This window comes from Chiloscyllium plagiosum, unplaced genomic scaffold (genome assembly GCF_037043375.1).
Source record: "Chiloscyllium plagiosum isolate Xiang-an unplaced genomic scaffold, Cpla_swu_hap1 HiC_scaffold_13, whole genome shotgun sequence".
In the NCBI taxonomy this organism is placed as follows: domain Eukaryota; kingdom Metazoa; phylum Chordata; class Chondrichthyes; order Orectolobiformes; family Hemiscylliidae; genus Chiloscyllium; species Chiloscyllium plagiosum.
Window position 1 is genome coordinate 52,250,264 of NW_028270151.1, and position 12,333 is coordinate 52,262,596.

The 12,333-nt window shown below is 43.5% G+C and overlaps 1 protein-coding gene across 1 annotated transcript in view; it reads right to left on the reverse strand.

The window, feature by feature from the left end:
* The window catches only part of plch1 (phospholipase C, eta 1), a 153,938-nt gene that overhangs the window by 39,581 nt on the left and 102,024 nt on the right, over nucleotides 1-12,333 (reverse strand). The window contains exons 13-14 of the mRNA XM_087993594.1: nucleotides 10,828-10,935; nucleotides 9,960-10,121 (exon numbers count right to left, since the gene is read on the reverse strand). Of these exons, the coding sequence (XP_087849720.1) occupies nucleotides 9,960-10,121; nucleotides 10,828-10,935 (270 nt within the window). The remainder of the gene's footprint in view (nucleotides 1-9,959; nucleotides 10,122-10,827; nucleotides 10,936-12,333) is intronic.

Sequence of the window (12,333 nt, forward strand, 5' to 3'; positions counted from 1 at the left end):
GCTGTGATAGATAAGAGTTACAGAGAAGCAGTTACTCCTAGGCACGAAGAAAGCTGGGTAACTGTTCGAAAGGGGGATAAACAGTCAGTACAGGGATCCACTGTGGTCGTTCTCCTGAAAGACAAGTACCATTTTGGATACTGTTGGAGGGGTTGGGGGGGAACTTATCAGGGGTATGCAGTAGGGTGTAGGTCTCTAGCACAGAGTCTATCCCTGTTGCACAGAAGGTAAGGAGGGAAAGGAGGAGAGTGTTAATCATTGGGGACTCAATAGTCAGAGGGTCAGATAAAAGGTTTGTTGGGTACGAACGAGACTCACGGTTCCTGTGTTGCCTCCCAGCTGCCAGGGTCCGTGATGTCTCGGATCGTGTCTTTGGGGTCCTGAAGGGAGAGGGTAACCAGCCCCAAGTCGTGGTCCATGTAGGGACCAACAACATAGGTAGAAAGAGGGATAGGGATGTAAGGCAGGATTTCAGGGAGCTACGGTGGAAGCTGAGAGCTAGAACAAACAGAGTTGTTATCTCTAGTTTGTTATCCGTGATACATGATAGCGAGGCAAGGAATAGGGAGAGATATCAGCTGAACACATGGCAGCAGGGATGGTGCAGGAGGGAGGGTTTCAGATCCATGGATAATTGGGGCTCATTCTGGGGAAGGTGGGACCTCTGCAAACAGGACGGTCTTCACTTGAACCAGAGGGGTACTAATATCCTGGGTGGGAAATTTGCTGGTGCTATTCTGGTGGGTTTAAACTAGCTCAGCAGGGGGATGGGAACCGGAGGTGTAGTTCCACTGCACAGGAGGATGAGAGTAGGAAGGGCATGGACAGGATTTCAGGGTAGCAGGAATGTACTGGCAGATAGCAAGCTGGTTTGAAGGTGTCTACTTCAACGCCAGAAAAATCTGAAATAAGGTAGGTGAGCGTGTAGCATGGATAGATACTTGGGACTTCGATGTTATGGCCATTTCGAAGACATGGATAGAGCAAGGTCAGGAATGGATGTTGCAGGTTCCAGGGTTTAGATCTTTGATTAAGAACAAGGAAGGTGGTAAAAGAGGGGGAGGTGTGGCCTTGTTAGTCAAGGACAGTATAACGATGGCTGAAAGAACTTTTGACGAGGACTCATCTACTGAGGTAGTGTGGGCTGAGGTTAGAAAACGAGAGGTGAGGTCACACTGCTGGGAGTTTGTTACAGGCCTCCACAGAGTTCCAGGGACATGGAGGAGAGGATCGGCAAAACGATTCTGGGTAGGAATGAAAGGAACAGGGTGGTCATTATGGGGGACTTTAACTTCCCCAACACTGACTGGAAATACTATAACTCTAGTATGTCGGATAGATCAGTTTTTGTCCAATGTGTGCAGGAGGATTTCCTGACACAGTATGTCGAAGGGCTAACAAGAGGGGAGGCCACACTGGATCTGGTACTTGGTAATGAACCAGGCCAGGTGTTTGATTTAGTGGTAGGTGAACACTTTGAAGAGAGTGACCATAATTCGGTTACATTTAGTTGAGCGATAGAAAGGGACAGGTACATGCCACAGGGCAAGAGTTATTGATGGGGCAAGGGCAATTATAATGCGATTAGGCAAGACTTAGGATACATAGAATGGGGTAGCAAAATACAGGGGATGGGAACAATCAAAATGTGGAGCTGGTTTAAGGAGCAGATATTGCATGTCCTTGATAGCTATGTCCCTGTCAGGCAGGCAGGAAGTGATAATGTAAGGGAATCGTGGTTTACTACAGAAATAGCTCCTCTTGTTAAGCAGAAGGAGGCTTATGTGACGATGAGATGAGATAATTCAGATGAGGTGATAGAGAGTTACAGATTAGCTGGGAAGGATTTAAAGAGAGAGTTAAGAAGAGCAAAGAGAGGACATAAGCAGTCTTTAGCAGGTAGAATAAAGGAGAACCCAAAACTTTCTATAGGTATGCGAGGAATAAAAGGATGACTAGGGTAGGAATAGGGCCAAAGACAGAAGTGGGAAGTTGTGTATGGACCCTGTGGAGATCGGAGGTGCACTGAACAAATATTTCTCATCGATGTTCACTCAGGAAAATGAGAATATTGTAGAGGAGAAGAATGAGATACGAGATATTAGACGAGAAAGGATCAAGGTTAGTAAGGAAGAGGTGTTATCAACTCCAGAAGGAGCAAAAGTACACAAGTCCCCCGGGCCAGATGGGATTTATCCCAGGATTCTCTGGGAAGCTAGGGAGGTGGTGTTGGAACCTTTGGCTTTGATCTTTGAGTCGTCGTTGTCTACAGGTTTAGTACCAGAGAACTGGAGAATTGCAAATGTTTGCCCTTGTTCAAGAAGGGCAGTAGAGATGACCCAGATAATTATAGACCAGTGAGCCTTACGTCTGTTGTAGGAAAAGCTTTGGAAAGGATTACAAGAGATAGGATTTATAATCATCTAGCAAGCAACAATTTGATTTCAGATGGTCAACATGGTTTCGTCAAGGGCGAATCATGTCTCATAAACCTCAGTGACGTTTTTGAGAAGGTGACCAAACATGTGGATGAGGGTAGGGCAGTTGGCGTAGTATACATGGACTTCAGTAAGGCCTTTAATAAGGTTTCACATGGTATGCTGTTGGATAAAATGCAGAGGCATGGGATTGAGGGTGACTTAGCAGTTCAGATTAGAAACTGGCTTTCTGTAAGAAGACAGCGATGGTTGATGGAAAATATTCAGTCTGGAGTCCAGTTACTAATGGTGTGCCACAAGGATCTGTTTTGGGACCACTGCTGCTTGTCATTTTTATAAATGACTTAGACGCAAGCATAGGTGGATGGATTAGTAAGTTTGCAGGTGACACTAAAGTTGGTGGAGTAGTGGACAGTGTAGAAGAATGTTACAGGTTGCTGGGGGACTTGGTTAAACTGCAGAATTGGGCTGAGAGGTGGCAAATGGAGTTCAATGCAGATAAATGTGAGGTAATTCACTTTGGGAAGAATAACAGGAAGGCAGAATACTGGGTCAATGGAAAGTTTCTTGGTAGTGTACATGCGCAGGGGGATCTTGGAGTCCATGTACATAGATTCCTGAAAGTTGCCACCCAGGTTGATAGTGCTGTTAAGAAGGCATACGGTGTGTTAGGTTTCATTGGTAGAGGGATTGAGTTCTGGAGCTATAATGTCATGCTACAACTATATAAAATGCTAGTGCAGCCACACTTAGAATATTGTGTACAGTTCTGGTCCCCATATTTCGGGAAGGATGTGGAAGCATTGGAAAAGGTGCAGAGGAGGTTTATCAGGATGTTGCCTGGTCTGGAGGGAAGGTCTTATGAGAAAAGGCTGAAAGACTTGGGTCTGTTCTCATTGGAAAGAAGAAGGCTAAGAGGGGATTTGATAGTGACATACAAGATGATCAGAGGATTAGATAGGGTAGACAGTGAAAGTCTTTTTCCTAGGAATGATGACGTCAGCTTGTATGAAGGGGCATAGCTACAAATTGAGGGGTGATAGATTTAAGACAGATGTCAGAGGCAGGTTCTTTACTCAGAGTGGTAAGGGTGTGGAATGCCCTGCCTGCCAATGTAGCTAACTCAGCCACATTAGGGAGATTTAAACAATCCTTGGATAAGCACATGGGTGATGATGGGATAGTGTAGTTCACAGGTCAGCACAACATCGAGGGCTGTAGGGCCTATTCTGCGCTGTATTGCTCTATGTTCTATATCCATATTGCATGTATTTAGATATTCTAATTGGTTTGGCAAATAATGAAAATTACTACATCTAATTTGCCATTATGTGCCTGTTCCTCCGGTCTATGTACACTTTTGCTCAGAAGAATCACACTTTGATGCTCAGTGCAACAAAATTTGATAGGTGAAACCCAGTTCAGAAACATAGCGAGAACTTAAAGTGGAAGAAATCTTAAGAAAGCATATCTTAGCAGGACTTACACACTTAATTTTAAGGTCCTAGTTGCTGAACAAAGAGACCTTGGAGTGCAGGTTCATTGTTCCTTGAAAGTAGAGTCACAGGTAGATAGGAATAGTGAAGAAGGCATTTTTTTTTATTTCAAAAATATACTTTATTCATAAATACTTTGATCTATACAACTGGACATGCCATACATATGTAAACATTCCATTTCTTTGCGTATCGAAACAGAGTAATCATTCCTATTTGCAGGTTGGTGCGATTACATTTTGAGCTGAGGCGCAGCAGAGCCCAAATGACTGCGTGGGCCCCCTGTATTTCTTAGGTAGGCAGATGTTACACAGTGGTCTTTCTCCACCGCGCCTTGGCGGCAACTGCCCCAAGCTTCAGCGCGTCCCTCAACACGTAGTCCTGGACCTTGGAATGTGCCAGTCTGCAACACTCAGTCGGGGTCAACTCCTTCAGCTGGAAGATCAACAGGTTTCGGACCACCCAGAGAGTGTCCTTCACCGAGTTGATGATCCTCCAGGCGCAGTTGATGTTCCTCTCGGTGTACGTCCCGGGGAACAGACCGTAAAGCACGGACTCCCATGTCACGGCGCTGCTCAGGACGAACCTCGACAAACACCACTGCATTCCTCTCCAGACTTCCTCTGCATAGGCACATTCCAGAAGGAGGTGTGTGACAGTCTCGTCCCCCTCGCAGCTGTTTCGAGGGCAGCGTGCGGTGCGGTAGAGAGTCCGGGCGTGCATAAAGGATCTCACAGGCAGAGCCCTTCTCACCACCAGCCAAGCCATGTCTTGGTGCTTGTTGGAAAGTTCTGGCGATGAGGCATTCTGCCAAATGGCTTTGACAATCTGCTCAGGGAACTGCTCGACAGGATCCGCCCTCTCCTTTTCCCGAAGGGTCTCAAGGACACTACGTGCTGACCACTTCCTGACGGACTTGTGGTCAAAGGTGTTCTTCTTCATAAATTTTTCCACGAAGGACAGGTGGTACGGAACAGTCCAACTACTCGGAGCGTTCCGTGGCAGCGAGGCCAGGCCCATCCTTCGCAACACCGGGGACAGGTAGAACCTCAGTACGTAGTGACACTTGGTGTTTGCGTACCGGGGATCCACGCACAGCTTGATGCAGCCACACACAAAGGTGGCCATCAGGGTGAGGGTGGCATTGGGTGTATTTTCTCCCCCATTGCTCCGGTCTTTGTACATTATGTCTCTTTGGACCCGGTCCATCTTTGATCTCCACATGAAGTGGAAGATGGCCCGGGTGACTGCGGCAGCACAGGTTCTGGGGATAGGCCAGACCTGTGCCACATATAACAATACTGAGAGTACCTCACACCTGATCACCAGGTTTTTTCCCGCGATGGAGAGCGACCGTTGCTCCCATCTGCCTAGTTTCTGTCTCACCTTCGTGATCCGCTCCTCCCAGGTCTTGGCGCACGCCCCAGCTCCCCCCCGAACCAAATACCCAGCACCTTCAGGTGGTCAGTCCTGACGGTGAAGGGGATAGAGGATTGGTCTGCCCAGTTCCCGAAGAGCATGGCTTCGCTCTTGCCTCAATTTACCTTGGCCCCCGAGGCCCGTTCAAACTGGTCACAGATGCACATGAGTCTGTGCACGGACAGCGGATCCGAGCAGAAAACGGCGATGTCATCCATGTACAGGGAGGCCTTAACCTGCAGGCCCCCGCTGCCAGGAATAGTCACCCCTCTCAGGCTCGCATCCTTCCTGATAGAGTCGGCAAATGGCTCTATGCAGCACACAAACAAGGCAGGAGAGAGGGCAGCCCTGCCTGACTCCAGATCTGACTGGGAAGCTATCTGATTCCCACCCATTGATTGAGACTGCACTGACAATGTTGATGTAGAGCAGTCTGATCCAATTACCGATTCCCTCCCCAAAGCCCATTTTGGAGAGGACATCCCTCATATATGTATGCGATATCCTGTCAAAGGCTTTCTCCTGGTCCAGGCTGATGAGGCAGGTGTCCACCCCCTGTCCTGCACGGAGGCAATCGTATCTCTGAGGAGTGCGAGACTCTCAGCGATCTTCCTACCCGGTACAGCACAGGTTTGGTCAGGGTGAATCAAGAAGGCATTTGGTATACATTCCTTTATTGATCAGAGTATTGAATATAGGAGTTGAGAGGTCATGTTGCAGCTGTACTGGATGTTGGTTGGGCCACTTTTGGAATATTTGTGCAATTATGGTCTCCTTCTTATCAGAAGGATGTTGTGAAACTTGAAAGGGTTCAGAAAAGATTTATGTGGGATACGATCTGCCAACCCATGATCGGCCCACAAAAGCAAAATTGGCCAAACTGTACCAAAAACACCCAGAATTCCTAAGCAGGCTCACAAGCCAAATCAGACAGCCCACGCAGACAAGAGAATACACTTTAAGCTCACTAACAATGACTGATCACCACAGATATCTCAAAGCCACAAGGGCAGTTTCACAACCCAGCAATACTCCCTGCCACACTAGAGGAGGTGGCAAACTACACAGCAGACACACTCACCCAGCTGAATGCGGAGGCTGTTGTCATTTGTACTGTGGCTCTGCACAGCAGGATGGCCCTGGGCTGCCTGCTCGCTGCGAAAGGGGGCACATGCGCCCTCATTGGTGTTGACTGCTGCACTTACATTCCTGACCCCAGTGAAAACATCACAGACCTGGCCCAACATATCCTGCAGGCAGCTTCTGTCTTGAATGACCGTTGGGACTTATGGGGCTGGGCAGCCTCCTGGCTGGGGTCATGGGGCACAGCCCTACTGCAGGGACTGATAACCCTCATTTCTATCATTGCCGGCCTTACAGCACTAGCCATGGCCATCCGACCGTGCTGCTCACGCATATGTGCAATCCTGTTACCCTCTGCGCCCTCACCACTCAGCTAGCATAGATCCACTGGGAGAACAAAATCCCCTGTGATCCCAATCCCTACCCCTGTGATAGCCTCTGCTGGACCAGACTCAGACACTGAGAGCTACCTGTTCGATACAAAGCCACCCCCACACCTGACAATCCCCCTGGCTCTGGCTACATTGCCCCCTTCTCGTCTCTCTCCTAAGCAAAATAAAGGGGGAATTGTGGGAAAAGATCTGTCAATCCATGATAGGCCCACAAAAGCAAAATTGGCCAAACTGTACCAAAAACACCCAGAATTCCCAAGCAGGCTCACAAGTCAAATCAGACAGCCCACACAGACAAGAGAATACACTTTAAACTTGCTAACAATGACAGAGCACCACAGATACCTCAAAGTCCCAAGGGCAGTTTCACAACCCAGCAATTTCAAAGCCACACAAAGAGCAGGTCAGACAGAGAGGCACCAGCAAGGACATGCTCCGAGAATAGGACAATGGAAGCATCTCACCACTTCAGAGGAGGCATTAACACCTACCTGTGAAGAGGAATGGAACTAATGATACTGTCAGGATGTTTGCATTGTGTGAAAGAACAGGACATTCATCCGATATCTGTTTTCCAGTTAGCATCCTTGAAACTAGATTACTCCATTTCCAGATACATTGTAGTTTCCCCATTTCTTAATGAGCCTTATTGTGCAGCATTATCATAAAAATTGATCTCATCCTCTACTCTGGGAAGAGAAATTCTGATCTACCTGTGCAGACTGTCAGTTTCTCTTCCAATGATATGGCTTGCAATAAACTGTGTCAATTTCACTTCAAGCTGTGTTTTGTGATCTCTAACCTATTGGGCAAATTTCTCCGACAATTTACAAGAGGTGATGCCAGGGTTTGAGGATTTGTGCTGTAGGGAGAGGCTGAATCGGCTGGGGCTGTTTTCCATGGATTTTCGGAGGCTGAGAGGTGGCCTTATAGAGCTTTATAAAATCATGAAGAGCATGGATAGGATAAATAAGTAATGTATTTTCCCTGGAGTGGGTGAGTACAGAACTAGAGGGCATAGATTTAGGATGAGAGGGGAAAGATATAAAAGGGATCTAAGGGGCAGCTTTTTCATGCAAAGGGATGTGCATGTATGGAACGAGCTGCGAGAGGAAGTAGTGGAAGCTGGTACAATTGCAGCATTTAAAGGGCATCTGGATGGGTATATGAACAGGAAGAGTTTAGAGGAATATGGACCGGGTGCTGGCAAATTGCACCAGATTAGGTTAAGTTATCTGGCCAGCATGGGCGACTTAGACCGAAGGGTCTATTTACATGCTATACCTCTCTATGACTCTAACTGTTCATGTGGCTGTCCTAGTATTATTACCACTGTTATATTTGCCAACGTAATAAAATTTCATTAATAGCACTTATAAATGTGCTTGGGAGTATGGGTAGAACTTTAAACTTCAGCAAGGAGATAGGAACTCATAGAATTAAATTAGCTTTCTCATGTATAAATCCCATCCAATGAGCCATTCCATTGATTTCAAGCTGAAAATGTGTTGCTGGAAAGGCGCAGCAGGTCAGGCAGCATCCAAGGAACAGGAGAATCGATGTTTCGGGCATAAGCCCTTCTTCACTTCCTCATTGATTTCAAGGCCACATTTAAATGTCCCTCAGGCATTACCAGGGGATTTGGGGACCAGAATATCAGACAGCTGCAACAAATTAGGTGTTCTGGTTTCCTGGGAAGTACTAACATTTTTGGTTTATGGCAGGATTTAGATTCTGTACATTGAAGAATAGAGACAAAAGGGCAGTGTTGAAAAAGTTGTCTCAGAAGTAGAGGGCCATCCACAACTTAATTTTAAATTAAAAGTGAAATTAATCTCTTGTTCTGATGACCTGACAGATAAACACATGTACATATGCCTGAGCAAGTTGACATGTTAACATAGCAGTACTCTGTCCACAAACCACATTTTACTTATTGTCGAAAGCTATCTTTCATTAAAAAAGGAAACAAAGTCAAAGAAAAGTCTACAAAGGAAACTAGTAAACAAATGGAAGGAAAGGAGGTTAATAATCACGAGCAAAGCAGATACCTTTCTTCATTACATTCTTCAACATGTGCACATTATAAACTCAATTCCTTCTTCTAACCTTAACGTACAAGCTTCTCTTCCATCTCTTCTCCTCTCACATACCCATATTGGGTGCCAGTTATGTAGCCAACCACCGAGCAGTTCTTCTTTTGGAATGCCAACAACCATTTTGTTGAATAGAATATTCAACTGCTTGGTTCTATCCTGCTTATCCAGGGATTGAGCAGTTGCTACGAACAGCAACATAGGTTTGCAGCTGTCTCTCTCTCCTTCACACTCACACATACAAAAAGTACAAGAAAGAACAGAAAAGGGTTCCAATATATACTAGCACCATGATCCAAAAATACTTACAGAACATTATCCACATTTCCTTAGATTTTGAAACTATGATTGGAAGAACTGTCCAGCTTATGTTTTTTCAACATGACCAGTCATTAGATTAATACAATATCTAATCATATTAATCCTATCTGAGAGCTATCATTGGCAATATAAGATTGTTTGTGGCAACTCAGTTTCTGGAACAGTTTATCAAGATAAGTTTAGACTTTATCAAGTTATTAAATTTTCAACCAATTTGAACAGCGTTGTAACTCAAATTGTAAACGGCAATACATCTACCAAGGGAGAAAATCTTTGATATCAATGTTCAGTATTCATATAGCATACAAGTGAAATGACAGTACTAAAGATCTATTTGAGAGTTTTATGAACACTATCGTTTCATAGTCTGCAAAAATCGACAGCTCAAACCAGATTGAAAGGGAATTCTTAGAATGGGGAGCAAGTAATTGCTTTGAGTTGCATTTAGCACAGACCTACTAAAGGCTCATCATCTGAACATAAAAAGAATAAACATGTGGGGCTTTTCATTAGAATCGTGAAACTTTTACAAAAGGCGCATTCAAAACATTTTTAACTTATTTATAAGCAATTATCTAATCTTGGTAAAGTTAAATGGATTGATGATTTCAAACCTCTGTCCCTCCTTCCTCACTGAAGTTAAACCCCAGTGGAAGGGCAAAATGCCACAGCAAGGAAAAATGCAAAAATTATACAGAAGATGACAAATGTTACCTGCTGTAGACTGACATTTAGGCCTTTATGTGTTGCCCTTAGAAGTGCACAGATGGTGTAGCTGTTTGGATCTTCTTTATCCTGGATCTGAGACTCTTTCAGCAAGAAATCCAGCTTTTTTCTGATAAAACATTCCACTTGATGATAGTTTGTATTGTTACCCTGCATGGGACATGTATTATTATGGTGTTATATCAACAATAATGTTGCTAAATTGCTCAAACCCAATGCACAAATCTAAAAACAGAAATGCTAACAGGAGTTTTTGCTCAACCAGAACAAGGTGGGTACGCAGTAAAAATTAGTTGGGAGGCGTACATCAGCACAAAGCATAAGCAGTAGATCATTAGGTCCATTAAACCTGGACTGCCATTCAATGAGATCATGGCTGATCTAATAATCCTCAACTCCACTTTCCTGCATTTTCTAAGGCAATGCTCTTAGAAGCAAAATGAAATTATTTCAATTCATCACACTTAAATTAATTCAAATCAAACACTTGGACATATCAGTCCTGAAATGCAAAGTAACAAGGCTCAAGATGAAATGAAAAAGCCAATTCCATTCACAAACAAACACTCATGGCTTAATCAACTAAAATAGTGGACATTTTAGTATTTTTTTAACTGGCCTTTTTTTAGCATAAGGTAAAATGCTGTGACAACTAAATGTTTGTCTTTGGTCATTATAATAAATTCATTTTTATCCTCCATCATGACTGGGTGATTACTGCATTGCAGATTGTATAATTGATATTACACAATTTTTTCACATGAAACATGTTTGTGCAAAATAGCTATTATGCTTAATTGTCCTTAATAAAGTTAAATTTTGAACTTAGTTTGAAAGAGGTCACTTGAATTCCTACATTGATTTGTTTTAATTTGCATTCTTCTTCAATTTCATCAGCACTATCTTCATCGGAAACATCTCCTTCTTCTGCATCAGTCCTCAGGTCAGGAGGCAGTTTCTTCCCCTGAAACAAATCAGTAATGCACAAGTTTGTCAATTTTAACCTTTACCAAGCCTAATTTTGATTTGTTTATTGAGTCTAAATTTGTCAGATAAACAAGGTTTGATTTCATACCTTTACTTTAGAATGTCCTATTTGTATCATACAAAACTTTTTAGTACTTCAAGGAGATGTATGCTCTAATCATAGAAAAGCACAAATCTACCGTTAATGTCCTGACAACTTTAAAGATGGTGCAATAGAAGCAATAACTACATTGTATGAATATCTTCAAGACCACTATGCCAACAAGATCAGGACTGAAATTACACTGTAACTTTGGAGAGATTGTGAATGGCTTTGGGTCCACGCTGTTGCAAAAGTATCAACATAACATGAATTTTGGGTTCTGAACTAATTTCCAAAAAACACAAGAACTGCTCCATGTCACATCCAATGGACTTCATGTGAAATATATAATTTCAGTCTAGTCTGAATGCAGAATTTGGAAGAGCTAGGTATTGCACTTGTTTTTGATTTCCTGAGTATTTTATAAACTTTTTTTGTGCTTTTGCATTTGTTGTAGTGTGTCTGTTCTGCTTGTTATCTAATCACAATACAGTATGATGAGAAGTTAAAAATCACCTGATGAAGGAGCAGCGCTCAGAAAGCTAGCGCTTCCAATTAAACCTGTTGGATTATAACCTGGTGTTGTGTGATTTTTAACTTTGTACACCCCAGTCCAACGTCAGCATCACCAAATCATGACTATTTTGAGGATATTTTAAAATGGAATGAGAAGATATTCTTGAGATATAAATTAAAAATTGTTTGTGGTGTCAGCTGTCAAATTACATTCTATTTCTTTTCAAATAGTCAGAGAAACACAGGAGCATGCCAACTAAGAATCATTTACCTTCTTCCTTTTATAGGCAATAACCGAATTTAGAGTTAGAATTTGCATGTGCTATGATCTCACTTATTCTAGTTAATTTCCAAATACCCAGAAAGAAAATGAATTTTGTATCACTGTCCTAGTGAGTGGGTTAACTACTATTCTTTTAGTCTGGCTTTGCACTAAAACCAAGGTTTATGCATCACTTGCATAAAGTATGGTGCCTCCACCTTATTGGCGCCCTTCACAGTGTGGCATAAGAACATAAGAACTCGGAGCAGGATTGGTAATCTGGCTCTTTGAGCCTGCTCTGCCATTCAGTAAGATCATGGCTGATCTTTTCATGGCCTCAGCTCCATTTACCCGTCCCTTTCACCATCCGAATGATATTTCAACATTGTTACGATGAGAAGTTATTAATCTGAAATGAAATGTAAGATTGGATTTTAACTTGCCAGGTCAGGTGGAGTTTTGAGTTGGTGGCTGATGAAAAGATCAGAAACTTCAGGGCATCAGAAAGCTCCAGG